The 20,565-nt window shown below is 39.6% G+C and overlaps 1 protein-coding gene and 1 non-coding gene across 7 annotated transcripts in view; one reads left to right on the top strand and one right to left on the bottom strand.

Annotated features, from left to right (window-relative positions):
- The window catches only part of LOC131431279 (disintegrin and metalloproteinase domain-containing protein 10), a 235,095-nt gene that overhangs the window by 177,929 nt on the left and 36,601 nt on the right, over positions 1 to 20,565 (top strand). For all 6 annotated transcript variants that reach the window (XR_009229659.1, XM_058596894.1, XM_058596890.1 and 3 more), the window contains exons 4-5: positions 18,670 to 18,863; positions 18,929 to 19,220. Coding sequence is in view for 5 of the 6 variants with exons in the window: in XM_058596894.1 (XP_058452877.1) it covers positions 18,670 to 18,863; positions 18,929 to 19,220 (486 nt within the window). In the remaining variant the exon portion in view is untranslated. The remainder of the gene's footprint in view (positions 1 to 18,669; positions 18,864 to 18,928; positions 19,221 to 20,565) is intronic.
- Trnae-cuc (transfer RNA glutamic acid (anticodon CUC)) lies at positions 10,638 to 10,709 on the bottom strand. Its single transcript has one exon. It is a non-coding gene; the product is annotated as a tRNA-Glu (tRNA).

Genomic DNA, 20,565 nt, shown 5'->3' with positions numbered 1-20,565 from the left:
AAACGGTCGTCATCGGGTTTGACAACAAAGAAAAACGAATCAAAGTACAGCATTAATATTCATTTGAATCCCTATTTTGTTTTTTTTTTTTTGAATGAAGATAACCAGCAAGAGAAAGAAATTAAATTTTCATAAACTAGCCGTCACAGAACGATTTAGCGCATCAACAAACTTTGGATGTTTTCGCTCCGCAACGGATGCTGTGACCGCTGAAGATGACGATGATGGAGAGAAGATTCCGTTGGTTGGTGGTTGTAAATAAGCCTGGCAACCGCCCGTACTGCACTATGAATGGGAACTTCTGTATTTCATAAAAAACCAATGTCGAGCGATGTTTTTTCCCCCCGATGCTTTTGAGTGGGATCTCGACCTTATGCTGGTGAATGGTGAAAAGAATATGAAAATTAATTTGCCCTTCTTCGCTCTGCTACACCGGATTCTGGTTGATTGTGAAATATTTGCCTGTAGACGGCGTTGGAGTGAATCTTCGCTTAGACACAAAATTTAATTGCTTCACTTTGTCGTGGTTGCCGTTTTTCGGTTAATGAGATGTTTCATTTACAGTCGATACTAAAGAAAATAATCAGTTTCTCTCTTGTACTCTTTCAAGCCTTATGAATTTATTTTTTCAAGTGACGAACTGTAATACTAGTTGGCGGATGAAAGTAGGTGCTAACTTTACATTCAATAAAATTTGAGGAAGTTTTTTCATACTGAGATCATGAACCACTCTAGAAAATTCATCGAACAGGGAGATGTTTCTGTTTAATACTTTCAAACAGAGATGTCCATCTCCTCTGTGTGACGAAGAGCAAGCAAAATTTCTCCCCTCGCACTGGCAACTTCAACGAGAGCTATATATATACACCACTGTTGTATAAATATATACACCACTGTTGTATAAAGTGTGCACGCATCATGAGTGCGTTTATTTATTTCCTTTTACCTCTTCCACTGAATCGCACCAAAGTGCTAGAGCATTAGCTAATAAATTCTCTGAGGTGGATGCAGATACTTTCACAGAGGTGTACACGCCGGTGAGCACTCTGGTGTATGGTTTGCGTAGAAGAAGCGTGGGGCACGCAAAATCAGCAAAATAAAACAATTTATCGTTAAATTTTCAGTTTTCATTGCAAATTTTTCATAACAAGGCCAGATCTGATCTCTATTAACTGAAGTTCACAGAAGTGTTCGTTCAACATCACGCGCCATTGATCACTTGGGTGTATTTAGGCGAGAGCACGTGAGAGTGATTCGCGCGAAGAGAATGTTATTCTCTCGCACCAGCTTCTCAACCGTCTCTTCTCTCGCACCAGCACTCAAACTCTGTCTGTCTAGACAATGAGAAGAAGTGCGCTTTGCTCTTTGTGTGGAGCGGAGCAAATGTATCCGCAGTGTATAATTGAAACCTACGCCCTGGTGTATCATTCTAGTGAAATGCCATCTCTGCTTTCAAATATGTTATGTTGGCATGAATTACGAATTAAAGTTGATTCAACAACTTTAAGTTGCTTTCTTTAAAAGTACGGTCTAAGCGCACATATCCAGAAATGCTTAAAATAATTATTGATTAAAATTAAATCAAATCTAGAGCCAGAGGAATCTGACTCTGATGAAAATAGTGAAGTCACTCTTCAAGGTTCTGTTAAGAGGAGGAAGTCCCCACCCAAATTACCCCTTCATAAAAAGATCCCCGTGTTAAATCTAAAAAGCCAAATTTAAAAGCAAAAACTGTGCCTCCTTGTTTGTCAAACTCACAAACCAATCTAGGAACTAGCACCAAAGAGGACAATAATCCAGTGGGCTCCGTTTCACATTCACCAACAGGATTACTGAAGTTTTCAGAAATTGTCGAATGGATTTTCGCAGCATTCAATATTTCTGAATCTCTAAAGACCATCATAACGGTATTACTTCCAATAGCTAGAACTTTTTTGAAACAGTTATCAGCTCAATGGCCAGTTCTCTCAGGGTTTGTTCCATTTCATGGATAATTTATCATCCGCCGCAAATGATGCAATCACTGTCCTGCAGTGGAATTGAATTTAATGTTTTGTTGCATAGTCAAAAATGTGATGTATTTGCTTTGTGCGAAACATGGCTTGCATCAAACATAGCCTTAAATTGTTATGATTTTAACATTATACGTCTCGATAGAGACTCTCCGTATGGTGAAGTGCTTTTAGGAATTAAGAAATGTTATCCCTGTTATAGATTAAACATTCATTCGACTTCTAGTATAGAAGTTGTTGCTTTTTTTTTTATTCAATAATATAATATAATATTAAGGCACACTGCTTAAGCTCTAAGATGCCAAGGGTATTTACTAATCTTAATTATCGTCTAACTTAAAACTAGAGTAGTATCATTATGTAATATAGTATCTGGCGATCGGTAGTGGCCGGTGAATTGAATTTAGGATGAGATGATTCCAGATGGCGATGGTAATTTTCTATGTTGGCCGCATTCTTCGGTCCGTGAGGGTCCGCGGGAAACACCCCCAGGCTACGAAGGCCCGGCGGGTGGCCCGCATGCTGGTCATTGACTGGAGCGGTCTTCCGGTGATGGTGATGTTACGGAAGAGAATGAAAAAAAGAAGTAAATATTGTGGGAAACGGGGTAAAAAAGGGGTGTGGGAACAAAATGTTTGAAAACGACAGAGATCTAATTAGTTGCCATCGAGATGGTGAAAAAACAGGGAAAGGGGAACGAAAAAGTTAGTGACAAAAAAAAAGATCTTGTTAATTCCAATGAAGATGGTGAACAGGGACGGGGATCGAGAGAATCGGGCGGATGTTAGTGTCGAACCTGTAGGTGGAGATTATATTTTCTGAGCGAGGAATAACACATTACACTTGTATATCAATGTGTTTGAGGTACTGGTATATGAGAAGCATATATGAACTATCCCGACTCGCCAACACATCCCGAACCGGCACCTCAGGCGGTCTACCTCGGGCCCTGAGGGATTCCAGTAGCTTCGACCTGGCGTCACGATACTCTACGCACGACCACACGACATGCTCGATGTCCTGATAACCGTCGCCACAGGTGCAGAGCCCGTTCTCCACGATCCCGATACGCCGGAGATGTGCGTTGAATGTATAGTGATTTGACATGAGCCGTGACATAACGCGAATGAAATCACGACTCATGTTCATCCCCTTGAACCAAGGTTTCGTCGATACCTTAGGGATAATGGAGTGTAGCCATCGTCCCAGTTCGTCATTCGTCCATGAAGTTTGCCAACTTTCGAGAGTTTTCTGACGAGAAATACTGAAAAATTCATTGAAGCAGATTGGTCTTTCATAAATATCACCTTCCAATGCGCCCACTTTAGCCAATAAGTCTGCCTTTTCATTGCCCGGAATGGAACAATGCGAAGGGACCCAGACTAACGATATTAAATAAGACCGTTCAGATAAAGTTCTCAAATGTTCCCGTATTTTCCCCAGGAAATATGGGGGATACTTTCCTGGCTTCATTGCCCGGAGAGCTTCTATTGAACTTAGACTGTCCGTGACAATGAAGTAATGGTCTTTGGGCATGGTTTCAATGATCTCGAGGGTGTACTGAATAGCAGCTAATTCTGCGACGTAAACTGAAGCCGGATCACTGAGTTTGTAAGAAGCGGTGATGTTTTGATTGAAGATGCCGAAGCCTGTGGACTCGTTGATGTTTGATCCGTCAGTGTAAAACACCTTTTCACAGTTGACTGTTCTAAATTTATTATAAAAAATATTTGGGGCCACTTGAGGGCGCACGTGATCCGGAATTCCACGAATTTCTTCTCTCATGGATGTGTCGAAAAACACAGTAGAATCAGAAGTATCCAAGAAATGAGCACGGTTGGAAACAAACGAAGAAGGATTAATATTCTGAGCCATGTAATCAAAATACAAGGACATAAAACGGGTTTGAGAGTTAAGCTCAACTAACCTTTCGAAGTTTTCAATCACCAGAGGATTCAAAATGTCGCATCGAATGAGCAAACGATATGAGAGATCCCAGAACCGGTTTTTCAGTGGAAGAACGCCTGCCAGCACTTCGAGGCTCATCGTATGAGTCGATTGCATGCAACCCAAGGCAATACGCAAACAACGATACTGAATTCTTTCCAGCTTGATGAAATGAGTGTTCGCCACTGATCGGAAGCAGAAGCATCCGTATTCCATCACGGACAATATCGTTGTTTGATACAACCTGATCAGGTCTCCTGGGTGGGCACCCCACCATGATCCGGTTATTGTACGAAGAAAGTTGATTCTCTGCTGGCATTTTTGTTTCAGATACCTAATGTGACATCCCCAGGTGCCTTTGGAGTCGAACCAGACCCCGAGATATTTAAATGTGAAGGCCTGAGCTATGGTTTCACCCCCTAGTTGAAGCTGTAATTGTGCTGGTTCTCGCTTCCTCGAAAATACAACCAGCTCAGTTTTCTCCGTAGAGAACTCGATACCCATTTGAAGAGCCCATGATGATAAGTTGTCGAGAGTATCTTGTAATGGTCCTTGGAGATCGGCAGCTTTGGGTCCTATAATAGACACAACGCTGTCGTCGGCAAGTTGTCTTAGCGTGCAAGATGTGTTGATACATTCATCGATATTACTTACGTAAAAATTGTATAAAAGGGGGCTTAAGCATGAGCCCTGAGGAAGACCCATGTAGCTGAATCGTATTGTCGACAAATCACCATGCGCAAAGTACATGTGTTTCTCAGACAAAAGTTGTTGCTTGTCAAATAAACATTAAATGAAAGGACATTTGCATTGCTTCGGTATACATTCCTCCAAGAGTTCAAGTTGGATAACGACAGCTTAATGAAATGGTCGAAGCCCTCCCTGCTCCTCGATTGATTCTGGGAGATTTCAATTCGCACGGAATTATTCGCGACAATTTTAGCATGACGGTATTGAATATGGGTAGCATGACACGGATCCCAAGACCTCCTGCACGTCCAAGTGCATTAGATTTATCTCTTTGCTCGACTTCAATTCACCTCGACTAGATTTCACCTGGAAAGAATTTCCTAATTTACACGGTAGCCATCATTTACCAATCATCATCTCAATTAGCAGTAACAAAGGCATTGCTGATTCAGTTAATATTCCATATGATTTAACAAAAAATGTTGACTGGATTAAACACCGAAGTAATATGTCAAGTGTCTGGAGGCCGCAGAACAAGCACAAACCAAATGATTTCTTAGTCCATCGTCTAACAGAAGGCCTCCATACCCTTGGTGGGACAAAGAGTGCTCAGAGGCTAAACACGCGAAACAAAATGCTTACAAGACGTTTTCAAAACGAGGATAAGGAAAAATTTGCCATTATTTGAAAAATTCTAGACTTTAGAAACCAAGTACAAGAGCATACTTCGGACCAAGAAATGTAGATCTTGGAGACATTTTCTCGAAGGTTTGTCAAGAGAAACCTCAATGAGCACTCTTTGGAATACGGTCAGACGAATGAGGAATCGTAACGTAGGAAATGAGAGTGAGGAATACTCGAGCTCATGGATATTTGATTTTACGAGGAAAGTTTGTCCAGATTCTGTTCCTACGCATAGCATTATTAGGGAGTCTTCTCCAAATAATGGTAGCCCCGTTGATAGCCCCTTTTCAATGATGGAATTTTGCATAGCACTCATGTCTTGTAACAATAACGCTCCTGGGTTGGACAGAATTAAATTCAACTTGGTGAAGAATCTGCCCGACCTTGCAAAAAGACGTCTGCTGGAATTGTTCAACAAGTTTCTTGAGCAAAATATTGTTCCACCTGACAACTCATACAGACCCATTGCAATGTTGTCCTGCATCAGAAAATTGTTCGAAAAAATTATTCTTCGTCGTCTCGACACTTGGGTCGAGATGAACGGTTTGTTGTCAGATACTCAATTAGGCTTCCGTAGAAATAAAGGGATGAATGATTGCCTTGCATTACACTTATAAATGTAGTCAGGTGTTGAACACTAACACTTACACTTCACATATTGATTGGAAATATTCCAAAATTTCGATTTGAATGTATAAATCTTTAAAATTTTGATTAATAGCGAACAGTGTCCTGTTTTGTCTGTTTAAAATCTAAAACACTATGCAAGCTTACTGGATTTCCCTGACCGAGACGATAGTTTTGAAGGAGTAGGCGATTTATCAGCTGGGAAGCATCGCTCTAATTGGTCAATGCGAAAGCGAAACTGTGGAAGCACGTGAATCTATGAATATAAGCGAAATTATTTCTATAGCTCAGGGACGCTTTTACAGAGGGGCACGTTCCCCCGGGATCACAGTCTTGGGAGGCCTTTGATGGGATCAACCGAGCAAAACAAAAAATCGTTCAGTTAGCTAGTGACACACAATTAAACCTCGACCCCGGACCCATTAATATGTAAAACTGGCGCTGCTATAGCTTCAGTGTCACATGAAACATGTCAGAGGAAGGTTGCAGCTAGACAGCAAGTATCACACAAAGCGCTATAAAATGATTTGTAGCTTAACTGGTTTGGTTTGTTCTTAAGTGGCATGCGAGTTTGGATAAACTGCTATGTTATGTCATTTTCGTCTGAGAATTCTGCAACTACCCCAGGGTGCTTAAGATGAATTGCTAATTTAAATAAGATGAACTCCATTAATAATAAGAAAAAATTTATCGCTTCAATCGAAATCGCAGAATGGACCAAAAATCGCTATGTTACACATTCACAAGAGAAACTGAACGCTACAAAAATAACTGCATGCATGCAAAACTTGAACACAAGCTTGGTGAAGAGAAGCTTAAATATCGAAATCCGTTACGCTAGTAAGCACATGTATAGAATTGCATATATTTGGGCTATTGATATAATTTCGTCGGATACAAGACAAATACAAATCAAGTCGAACAGAGTCTATGTTCTGGGTTCGCGTATTCCATGTTGTATCCTAATGGAAATCACAGCGATTGCACATTCAAAAGTAAGTCGATGGATTGAACTGTTTTATTGAAAATATAGACTATTATAAATTTTGGTTGCCTTGTTCCACATCAATAACTCGAACAACCCCATGGGGCTGATCTTTATTGTGTTTTGTTTATGAACTAGATAATTTCGCAAGAGACCTAAATCGGTGGATGCAGAAACAAATGGTTCCCTGAATCTTTGATAATCATAGTTCCGATACTGTCACGCACCTGCTCATTGTTTTGTAAAAAAATCCCAGAAATTCGATTCCAAAACTTTTCCGACCCATTGAGCCTTCTGTGCTGCTTCGGAGCACTCGTGCCAGCTTCATCGAATTACCGGACATTCATTCTGTTCTCTAGCGTGTAATAGTGGATTTTGGTTTCATCAACAGTTACCAGCTGACGCAAAAAAATTCATCCGATTCCGCATCAACTTGGCCAAACACGTTTCCGAAGTATGCTCGCGTTTGTGTTTTTGGTTTTTTATTGAAAGTATTTTTAATACAAAGTTTTAGTGCCATGAAGCAGTGTAGTTACCATCGCCTTTTTGAATGACCTGGCCTCTTCGGGTAATGCTTTCAACGAAATTTACAGCGGTTCTTATTGGAAGAAATCACCAAAACTTTCGACTTTTTCTAGCTATCTACTTTTTCATGACTTGTGCGCTCAACACTAATCGTCGTGATAAAAAATAAAGATAGAAGGGCTATTAGACACTATAATCTGTTTATCGATTGAAGCGAATTTTGATTGTTAAAGGAGGCTATGAAATAATATGCAAAATCGATATTTTGAGCCTCCTAGGCTGCTTCGGAGCACTCGTGCCAGCTTCATCGAATTACCGGTCGCTCGTTCTGTCCTCTAGCGTGTAATAGTGGATTTAGGTTTCATCAACAGTTACCAGTCGACGCCAAAAGTTCATCCGATTCCGCATCAACGTGGCCAAACACGCTGCCCGAAGTGTGCTCGCGTTCGTGTTTTTGGTCCAGTGTGCAGTCCCCTATATTCCAAAGCATGAATTAACAGTGTAGTTACCACCACTTGGCCTGGCCTCTTCGGGGAATGCTTTTAACGAGATTTACAGCGGTCCTTATTGGAGGTAATCACCAAATCTTCCGATTTTTTCTAGCTATCTGCTTTCTTATGACGTGTGCGCTCAACGTTAATCGTTGTGATACAAAATGAGGATGAATAGGCTATTAACCCCTATTATTTTTCGATTGTATTTTGGCTGCTAAGAGAGCTTATGAAACATTATGCAAAATCGATATTTTATTTTATTAATAAAATAAAGAAAATGAACAATTGTTTCAACCGTTGAAACCTTGAGGACGTTACTTTTTACTTCACCTAGTAAAATAAACGAAAGTTTGATTTAAGAAGCAAACGTGTTACGTTTAGACAACGTGCAGAAGATTCAACTGAACGCAACTAACAATGCAATTTACACGAGAATATTTTGTAGTACGTAGAACATTGTGCCATAGAAGTGCTACTACATAACTTTCTTCCGAACGCCTACGAGGAGTTGTGTCGAAGAGGCATCTATTAATTCGGCGTGATTCTCACTATTACAAAAAAAAACGCGAAGAAGTTTTCTACGGTATTCAAAATGGCATACGTAGCTCACATATTCGCATGGAGAAATCTGTTCCTTCATACGTGGTCTTCGGGCAGGACTCGATGTATCCATGTAAATCACTGGTCACACGGCGACTAACGATGCCACTCTTCTGGGAGAGAAAACTTGTCATCTTGAGCTTGAGCTACCGTCGGATATCCTAACCACTAGACAATATGGGATGTTAATTTATGTCAATTCTGTAAAAAAGCAGTGATATAGGGTTATGGTATGCAGTTATCATTAATCGAAAGTTGAAATAAATTTGTTAACACGATCATTCCAAGCGTAGCGAAAAAGAAACCAGAATTTTTTGTTTCGTTCGACTCGCGCGGACAGACAAGTCGGAGGAAATTATATCACGGTAGATTGAGCCTACCATAGTGATGGATGGACGATTGCAAATAAAATCCTAAAACATTAAAATACATCTAAAATCAGAGACCATTATCTAGACTGGCTTCGAAATATACTAAGATCACATGAGTGAACTTATGTATCTATCAGTGGCGTCTCGACCACAATAATTTTTGTTATTTTTAGATTATAGATACCGAATATAAAATAATGATATAAATAATGCACAAATTCACTCTAAGCTATTTTCGCTTGTTGGTCAACGGCAGCCAAACGATCTTTTTATGTCGCATAACCGTAGCCAATACGTGGAGCTCTTAACTCGAGCATTTTGCCTTGTGCACCGAAATTGCGTGTATTTGCACATATCTCATATGCATCTAGCTTAATATTTCTAGTGTGCCTTGTCGCTGTGTTAGCGTCTTTTACGTACACATGAATTGCTGCACGGATTCAAGAAGAGAAGGAATCACTCAATTCAGTTCTGAGATTTGTTGTTATCTCTGTAACGTTTGTTCTCTGAGAGAACTTGTATGCACATCTTCAGGAGAGACTTCAGTGGCTTATGCTTATGGCAGTTGAAAACAAATTGCTGTCTTAGTTGCAACGTCGAAGTAATTTTATTGATGAATTTATTGACGGATTTGCGCGATGTACAGAGCGCCGGATTCTTCTATTTTATCGATGATACGAAAAAAAAAATTAACCGAAAATTCCCATCCAAAAGAATATTGTTATTTCGTTGTATTGAAAACCACAAGCGAATATCTATTCCTCATTCGTTAAATATTATCATACCACATACTCAGTGCATAACTCGTAAATTTTATAACGAGACGCCACTTATATCGATTCCAAGTAATGCTCCAGATATGGGCTTGAAAAGAAAAACGGCCAAAATGTACCCAGGACCGAGTTCGTAATTTTTCGTCACCATAACGCTCGAACAAATGTTGCAGCTTCGGTATCAAAAAAAAAATTCGTTCTTTCGACTAAGTTTAATTGTGGATTCACTGGTAGGCATGACATAGCTGTCAGCATCTTTTTACGTTTTTTTATTTGGCTAATATCGTGAAATTTAAAATCATATGATACTCAACATTATTCTTCTACTGTTTTTAGATCATTCATATATTTTTTTTTTTTATATTTTGCTTAATGTTGCATCTGATGACGGTATGTTAAATTCCATCTCGTAATTAGTGCAAACCTGCTAGATCTACATGATTCAGTGTGCCCTAGCTCTACAAGGTTGAATCTAAACAATGTATTTCCTTTTTCTCAGCAAGTGTGTCCGGTGCTCGCACTCACTCTCCCACGTGTGCTACAGTTAATTGATGCAATCCAGCTTCATTCATCCAAATCCAAAGTTTGTTACTTCGCTGTCAATGCAGTAGGTGATGCAAAACAAAAAGTTCAACTGTATTTCACCGAGCCTACGGTATATCGAATTAGTCGTCACCGTGTCATGCGAACTGCAGTCGAGGTGCAGGAACACATGCTTACTGTCGTTGTTATGAAACATTCCCACGACCCGGGTAAGACATTTGAGTGATTTGTTTCAGTGCCCTTGTTTTGTTTTCTGTTTTCGATGTCTGTTTGCAACGAGGAATGCAACTTCACATGCAATCATCGAGATGGATGTGAACTACTTTTGTAGTTGATGAAAAAAAGGGCTTTGGAAAATTAGAGAACAAAGTGTAAGGGAAAAAAATTTCCCATACCGGGAATCGAACCCGGGCCTTCCGGGTGAGAGCCGGATATCCTAACCACTAGACAATATGGGATGTTAATTTATGTCAGTCCTGTAAAAAAGCAGCGATTTCAGGTTGCAATTATCAGCAATCGAAAGTTGAAATAAATTTGTTAAACACGATCATTCCAAACGTAGCGAAAAATAAACCAGAAAAATTTTATTTTCGTTCGACTCGCGCGGACAGACAGGTTGGAGGAAATTATATTACGGTAGGTTGAGCCTGCTTGTTTCTCTTCTTAACGGACGGTAGCAAAATAGTACAGTACGAATACAGTATGCGATGGCCGGAGACTGGTTGGGACAATAAGTGACGTTTGAAATATGGCCCCAATCAATTACTGCTACTAAGTATAAACGTAGATCTAGATTTGAACATTGTAGATAAAGAAGAAGGTTAGAAGGGCTTCGGTCACAGAAGTTCATTCTGACTATATTTATATGTTTTTGCACGTTCAGTCGTCCATTCCTGAATTATATTATTACACCGAGTGAGCATGATAATTACGAGCATAATTTTCCCAGTCATTTTTAAGCACGGTTCGCTTATGCAATACGGTTCGTTGGTTCCGGCGGTGCTGAGGCCATTGCACCCACACCCGCAGTGATCGTATTGTCTCTTTTTCCGGCAATCGGTGCAAGGGTTTTCCCTGCTTGTTGTTGATGATGTTAATACGAACCTGACGTTGGGAGGGTTAACCACCTCCGTTTTGTATGGATGTATGGTTAATTATATTTTCATCCGTTTGGTTTTTTTTGTTCGGCTTCAACCGGTGACCAATTTCGTGTTGTTTTGTAAAAACTATTATTTATTGTTATGTTCGTACATTATTTGTTCGCATTCAATCGATAGCAGGTACCCTGGCATGCACCAAAGTCTGTTATTATATGAATCAGAAAACCCAAATGAAGTATTAGTATAACAACACTTTGAATTGTTGCTAGCAATGCATTTGCAGAATATTCTTTATAATATTAAGTTCTTCACATGAAACGTTTACTTGACACGAAACTTACGACAAAAAGGGTCCTGCTTAGTGCAAATGTCCCACTGCCAATAAACCACGTACCTTTCATATAGCTAGAAACAATCCGGCTGCCGTACGGTTTCCGTTTCCGTAATGATCGGACTGCTTCAAAACCGCAAATATCCAATCTGACAAGGCACCGGTAAGGAGTCAGGAAGTGGAATAAAACTTGATTACACCTGTTCTGTTAAGTAGGCTACGATGCCGGGAATCAACACCGGTCTTCTCCATCTCCTTCTCCTCCTCCCCGATTCAAACGCCTATCTTCGGTATTGTTGTACACCTGTGACGGAACAGTACATCACAGTACTGTCAGGTGTACCGCAGAAAACAGACCCTTTGCTCGTCATATCCGCATCAGCACAACCCTAGCGCAGTGATATTCACACAGCAGATCCCTCCCTCATCACGTGGGAAAAGGAATTGAACAAGTTCAAAAGAAAGAAAAACCCCATTTTCAGTTTCCCACCGGATGAGTGGCATATGTTGCATATTTTTTTGTTCTTAAAAGGAGAATAACGTACGGACGACTGCAAACTCGAGTGGGTCTGTATTTGCATATATGTATGTATGTGATGGTACATATGATGGTAGGTTAGTACACGGTTTTCCCTTCTGCCAGTTCTCTATAGTTTACATTTTCCCAACCGGAAATGTCGTCATATCGTTTCGCAGTTGAAAGTCGGTCGAGAATCGGGATTACCTACCACTGCCTCTAGGGCGTCGCTTCTCGTTCTGGCCATGGTTGGCCCTACCGAGGCGAAGGGTTAGCAAGTACGGAGCTGCTGCCATTGAAGGAGAGAATGAGAAGATAAATTGAATTGCGAACTTAAATAGAGCACGAAAACACTGCGGGTGGTCATGGGGCAATAAAATGGCATTTCATAATCAAAGGTGGAAACCGGCGGAAAATGTGAGGAGGATGTACTTGCCAGCAAACATAGTTTATTTCCTATATTACTTGGATCTGAATGAGGTAGGAATTTTCTGCTCCGGTGAGCTTAGGGTATTTTTTGTTTTTTTTTTTTGGGAAGAACCTTGAGTGAGCGGAAACTAGGTTAATTTACAAAGTGGTAGCGATATCAGAAGCGTGATTTCTGCTTATTTCATTTTGGGTTACTATTGAACCAGATCTTACTGTCAAAGGAAATACATTCACTATAGTAATGTTCTCATTAACTAACTTACGTATCATGGGAGCTATCCATCGTAAGAATAACCAGGGCAGGACACTGGGATCACACTGAGTGGGATTTAACGAAGCAAATAGATGGCAGTCGGGTGGGGCCAGGTCTGGTGAGTAAACCGGTCAAGGTCAAGCACTTCCCACTGAAGACTTCCCAGCGTGTCGCGAACATCTTTCGACTTGTGCAATGATGCATTGTCGTAGATACGAATTGTTTTTTGCTATCTTTCTTTAGACGATTTTTCTTAATTGCTCATCTCTAATCGTTCAATTCTTGCTTTGCTCGTATTTACCAGATAATTTTACAGCAATCTCGTTTTGTTATATGTCACAAGACGAATATGACGATGTTGCTGTAGAATGAAAAGATATTTATCAACAACAATAAAATGATTCAAGGTATACAAAAATATCACTGCTTATTCCAGTAACACAAAAAAAGATTGCTGTGAAATTATTTTCAACAGATACAGAAACGAGCAATCATATTATAGATAAATCTGCGAAAAATAAAGCTTAATGGTTAGTTAAAGTTAAAGTCTATTATTATAAAGATATTCCAAACATGAAAACTGTAATGAGTATTGGTGCCGATGGGAAATAATAAAGTTGGTTTTCAAAACGACAATTGTCCTATTATTTTTCGCAAATTATAGCTTCAATATTGTACTTTGCAACTTGAATACTTGAATCCGCCTTGGTATTGCTTATGGAAAACTGCACCTAATTAAATTATAAAAAATACTTGTTTGTTTATAAACCAGCGATTTTTCTTCGATTTTGTTTTCAAAATTTCTCAAAAACAGTTATTCGCATAGTCTTTTGATGTCAAAGAATAATTTATTCAAAATTTCATGAGAATTACAAAAATAATAAATTTGGCGATGGAGAACCCAGACTAATTTGAAAAAGGGCATATTCTAATGAAATATTAATTTTCTCGATTTTGTTTCTCATAAATCTCGAAAATGACTGCTTTTAGGAAGTAGCTTCCTATGAGCTTTTTTCTATAAAAACATCATTTTTCGACCAGTACGCTTTTACATCTCATCCAAGTCAGTCGATAAAACAAAACCGCTTACGTTCGGGACGGAAGAAACCAAGTACAGTATTGTCTAGTGAACAATAGAACGATCTCGAAATGAGTGAACCAAACAAACAAAAGCTACCGCCGCTACGAAATAATACAATTATTGTTCAGGCAGTGCAAAATTCGACCTTCGATACGAGAACTTGAAGGTTTGGTTAAGGAGCAAATGCATCTTGACATTAAACGTGTGCATTTACTTCAATGCAATAAGACAAATAATGTTGTTTACATCCAGTTTTATAAAGAGTTGGATGCAATTCAATTCGCAAAAGACAATAACAATGTGCACTATGTGAAGCACGAGAACATTAAGTACAACATTCCAGTATATATGGAAGATAGTGCTATAGAAGTGCGTGTGCATGATCTTCCCTCAAGCGTCATCGATCGTTATATTCGCAAAACTATGTCCCAATACGGAGAGATTCTCTCTTTTGAAAAAGAATAGTAGAAGAACTTTTTCTCCGGTATTCTAAATGGCGTACGTCTGTTACGTATGCGCTTGAAGAGGGCTATACCTTCTTATGTGACATTCGGTCAGGATACAAGAATCTCGTGTAAATCACTTGTTACCTATGACAATCAGATGGCCACATGTCAATATTGCGAAACAGCTGTGATAAACTGGACAAGGAGACAACTACACCAAAAGACAACGATGCTTCCTTCGCACCAACCCCAGTATACCTGTGAAAACCATCAACAACAATGAAGCATCTCCCTCAACGAAACCATCAGTATCCCCTATAGAACAAAGTACACCAGCTGCAGTTAGCAACATACCCAACGCCTGTGAAATAAGTAACGATTGTTCCGCCAATAACAGTGATGTCGAACCAATGGACGGGAGCGTGAATAGCGAACCACTGCTCCCCCTTCATTCGCTAGATAACAGGGAAAGCGCTTCTCCTCCAAGAAAAAAAAAATAGTCTTGATTTGAAAAAATCTCTAGACCAGTGAAAAATACTTCATTTGCCATACCGATGCGTAGGTCAGAATTTTATACCGTAACAAAACTTTTGTGTACAGAGGAATCTTCAACTGTATAAATTCATCGAAAAGTATGTATTTACTTAGCTCAAATACTTCATTTGTTGTTGACAATTTCACGAAATTGCAGCTGCTCGTAGGAGATCACACCGATCATCACTATGAATACCAACTCTTGAACCTAGGCCTGAAGGCCAAATTCAATAGTTTGCTTTTATAGAAGAAAATAGGAAGATTAGTTTATTTATCAACAATAGTGAAAAAATGTCTCGAGTTCATAGGTCTGGTAAGTTGACAACCATATGATTTCACATCGGATATACCGGTCCCCGGAAACCGGCTCCAGAAGTTTAACCGATTTTCTCGAACTTAGATGCAAATAAAAGATTTTACGGTTCTTCACAAAACTCCTGAATTTTGTTCTCATGAATGTTTTAAATGTTAAATCGTCGTACTGAGCGACGATGCAAAATAAGGAAAAATTCTTCTAAATTGGGTTCAAAACTGTTTTATTATATTACACATGGGCTGAAAAGTTCCGGGCCTAACAAAAAGAACAAGATTTTTTTTGTCGTGAATACGACTTACTTTACTATGAGGCGTTATTTCAAAATTTACCGTGTACAAGAATGGGCAGAACTTTATCGTGAATATCTCTTGATGTACTTAACCCAACAACATAATTTTTTCGACAAGCTATCGGAAATATGATCAGGAATTTGTGATTAAATTTTCAACAGTGTGAGATAACCATAAATAATTGAAAAACAACGTTTTCTAAATCTTTTGGAAACAATGAGGAAAATGCATCACCCGGACGATGGTTTTGAGGTAGTCAAGCACATATCAATTCCGATTATCTACTGGACGAGGTCAACTTTGATTGAAAATCGTTCATTACTTCTAGTGCTTCAGACGGAACTGGATGTCGAGGTGAAGTTCTCCCACCAACATCAGTAAGAACAAACCAAGTATAAAGCGTGAAACGCTTAGGTTGTGCTTTCATTTGGGCTTCGATCGTAGAAAGCAACAGTAGTCAGTAATGAGACAGACCTTTTGCGTGGTACAAAACCTCAAATGCACAGGTAACAGAGCCAGTTTGCCTTCAAAGAAGATTGCATCATCCTGCTGCTGGTCGTTTGCATTGGAGCAAAATGCAACGAAAAATTGACAACAATGGGGAACATTATGCAAAATAAACCCTTCTAATTACTCCAAATTTCAAAGAACTATAAACTATTGCTTATTTGCAAAGCGGTAAATAAAACCATCAGTGTAGTGTAAATCGGAGATTATTTGATCTACTTTGTGCAACTTTTGCAGTGCAGAATTCGCAACAGTGTTTAAAATTTTAGAGGATTTCATAAGTTGGCCCTTCTGAATGCCAGAAATTAATCCCGTACTGTCCTTTGATAATTTCTTTTACTGTAATATTCAAATCCAAAATGAAATAATCGACATCAAAATTCTGTATGTTGTTATTTGGAACCATAATTGTATACCCAAAGAATTTTGCAAAATTTTCCTTTACTATACTACTACTATACTATACTATACTATACTGTATACGGCCCATTTTTCAACCAGTTGTATTTTGTAGTAGTATTTTCTGCTGATTTGCTATGTAAAATGCATAGCACCGACTCAAAATAAATTCGAACTCAACTCGTCACTCTCCATCACGAACGCCTTCATAGAAGGTTTTTTTTAGAATCACCATTATTTTATCATGAAGAATTTACATTCTGATATACAATTAATCATAATATTTAATTGTATGTCAGAATGTTCAATGTAACTAATCTGTACTTTAGTTTAGGTGTATCGTTTCAAATTCTAGCGGCGAAAAGGCACAATCCACACAATCGATCAACTAATTGATATTCGGAATTGAAAGTGTCAGTTTTATTCGTATTCATGACATCCAGTTATGTCGCTGACGTTACATACCCATACTTTTTTGGTTCAAAATTAACTTTATTCATCACTTCCACCAAGAGCAAGTGCGAAATTTCTTAACGGCGAACATTTTTCTCAGGTCTGCGAACAGTCAGTAGTCGTCCCGGTGAACGACCGTAACTAGATTAAAACCGGGTATAAATAAACGATATAATAATAATAGTCGCTGGGAGCCAAATTTGGCGAATACGGTGTAGGTGGGAGCAGTTCGAAGTTCAATTCATGTAGCTTTGCCATTGTTTTGATTGACTTGTGACACGGTGCGTTGCAATTTTAACCTTCAAACTCTCCAATAACGCTATATAATATTCAAGGTTAATGGTATTTCCTTTCTCAAGATAGTCAATAAATATTATACCACGCACATTACAAAATATCGAGGCCATAACCTTTCCATATGTTTGTTGTGCTTTCGGACGCTTTGCGCTTTGGACGAGGTTCATCAGTTGCTGTCCACTCAGATGACGATCGTTTTGATTCCGGAGGGAAGTATTGAATTCATGTTTCATCCATTGTCACATCACTCCGGTTTTTTTTCAACAGTGAGCAAACGCGGCACCTACTTTGAAAAGAGCTTTCTCATAGTCATTTGCTCATTCAATATAAAGCCAACACGTTCTTTTGATATGTCAACTAACTCAATCAACTTCACTTTTCGATCATTCAAAACGATTTTGTGGATTTTTTCATGACCACGTTTGAAGCCAGCAAACTGTCGTTTTATTGTTGTTTCTGATGGAGCGGACATAACGGTTTTCAAGCCATTGCTTCACTTGAGTGGTATTTTTTCCCATCAAGAAGCAGTGTAAAATTCAAACACGAAATTGTTTTTGATCCATTGTTCTGAAAATAACAAAAGTAGTGGCACTCCCAGCACACTCAATTCACTAACCAATGAATAGAATATCATGAAATTTTAACAGTCGTTTTTTAAAGGTTAGTATTAACTGAAAAAAGAGATTGTAATAAAACTAGCGCCATCTATGTGGGGACTTTCCAGCTCATGCATTAGGTCATGTAAACTGCTGGCCATAAGAATCGATAATAACAATGTGCACTTTGTGGAGTATGAAATCATCAACTAAAATATACCAGTTCAAATGAAGGATAATGCGATAGAAGTGTGTGTGCATGATCTTACTTCAGGCGCTGGTGATCATTTCGATTTCGAAAAACTATGTCCCAATACGGAGAGAAATATCGCGAAAGGGAATTGTGAAAGAACTTTTTCCCTGATATTCTGAATGGCGTACGTCTGTATCTTCTTATGTGACTTTCGGTCGAGACACAAGGATTCCGAGTAAATCACTCGTTACCTACGACAACCAGATGGCTACATGTCAATATTGCCCAAACGCTACGGTAAGCCTTGTGATAAATTGGACAAGAAGACATCTACACCGATATACAATGGTACTTTCTGTTCCTAGTAGTTATACGGCAACCATGAACAACAATGAAACACTCTCCTAATCGAATCCATCATCTGGATCCCATGTAGAACAAGGCAATTGTTTGTGGATGCTTGCTGGGCCCATGTTTAAATGAACAATCGGGTCAATACTTTCTGAGATTGGTTTGAAAGCTCTATACTATTAATTGAATCACATTTATCTACAAAATCTTTAGTGAATTGTTTACACAGAAAAAAATTCCTTGAAATAAAAAATCTAAACAATACTCTCAAATACTCCGATTATCCAGAGATTTAACGATATTTTATCTTGTATCTTTTTTTCAGAACGCCCTCTCAACGAATACATATCCCACTACGAAACACTCAGCTACGACCATAAACATCTGCATGCTAGTCACAGTAGAGCGAAGCGATCGGTCACCAAAGATCACCATGTATATCTTAGGTTTAAGGCGCACGGGAGAGATTTTAACATTAGGCTAAGACGAGATCTCAGTACATTTAGCGATAAGTTAGAAGTGAGTAGCTCTTCGAATCAATAATTCAACTCGCCCATTTTTAACTGTCATGCTATCGCTTCCAGATACACACCGAAAGTGGTCCAATCGAGGCGGACACATCCCACCTCTATCAGGGCGAGGTCCTGGGTGACCCCGACAGTCACGCGTTCGGTTCCATCATCGACGGGGTGTTCGAGGGCAAGCTGATTACGGCTCGGGACAGCTACTATGTCGAACGGGCGAAGCACTATTTCCGCAACAGTTCCCACCCGGACACACACCCGTTGCACCACGTGGATGGCCACGATAAACCGTTCCACTCGGTCATCTATAACGAGAAGCATGTGGACGATCCGTACCGGCAACGGCGGAAAGGTAGGATATTCCGACTATTGATATCGAGTTCATATTGATGAGGATCAAACCATTCCATTCACTTCAGTGCAGTGCAGTGCAGCGGTTTATCCACAACCATCGCTCTTACCTATTTCGTTTGTAGATGAGTTCTTTTACAGACTATTACCTGCAATTAGTGCTGACTGTAGGCGGAATTTCTTCGCGGTTTGACTGCATAAACGGACTATTGCTCCGCCCAATTCACCAAACTAAATGAATGAACGAATGTCGGTGAATGGTAGTACTTTTACCTGCATTCATCACGGTTATTCAGAAACAGAGGACCAGCATAAAAATTGCATAACTTGTAGCGCGAAAGCCTAGACGAAATAAGAGCAGACATAACAAATCGTAGCAAATGGCCAGTGGCTGATTGCGGCAGGGCGGGCTGGCGGGGTTTCATTGCTGTACTATGCGGCGTAACGGCATTCATGGTTAGGAGGGAGATTAATGCAATGTTAAGCAATGAAAAATTACCAGTAAACCGCCTCAATTGGAAGCTCTAATTGTCTTATTAGCGGCCGATGGTTGGTCAATTGTGTTCAGTATTTGGTTCGAAATACAATAGAGACATAAATTGGATCATACCGCCATTTGATCTGCTGAGCCCAATCCGCCTACTTGAGACATCCAAAACTGTCGAATGGTGCACGCAAAACTTGCTACTCTGACAGACAAACATGCTATATTCGGAAGTCATTAGACATGTCTGCGTTCGGTACTGGTTTTCTCTCGTAGCAGTTCGCAAACCTAATTGGAAATGGTAATACTTCTTTACCACTGGGCTGTCATCCATGAGTCAGAGACTACTACTGGTCATGGACAACGAACCGGTTCAGGGTTCATTCAAGGAAAACGTCCCCGTCCTAAATTGTTATCTAGGCAAACTGATATTTTCTAACAGTATCTGAAGCTCTGATCCCACTTCATTAATGCCGGTAGCAAAATGTCTAGTCTTTTTTGGATGATCCCTTTCAAGGTTCGATCTGACCTAGATTGTGATTCTACTTGGCACAAGTTGCACTCCATTCGGCTCGAAGATCCGAGTCTGCACCGGAAAGATAGAGCACAATATTAACCACCTTTTTTTCGCACCAGAAGATCCCTGCAACTCGTCGGACAAGTTCACAGTGTGTTTTTTTTTCTATGCGCCCCGATTTCGTTCAGAGCGCCAACGATGGGCACGAAACAAGTTTAATCATGATGCACGGAAAAAAGGGAGATACAAATCCAACGAGCAAAAAAAACATAGAATCGTTTTTGGCAGGATTTGCTCTCGTCTACAAAAAAAAAACTGAAGGCATCGAGAGAAGGTCAGAGCTTC

This window comes from Malaya genurostris, chromosome 2 (assembly GCF_030247185.1).
Source record: "Malaya genurostris strain Urasoe2022 chromosome 2, Malgen_1.1, whole genome shotgun sequence".
Taxonomy (NCBI): Eukaryota; Metazoa; Arthropoda; class Insecta; order Diptera; family Culicidae; genus Malaya; species Malaya genurostris.
The sequence above is the reverse complement of the archived record's forward strand: the minus strand, read 5'-3'. Positions and strand labels throughout refer to the sequence as shown.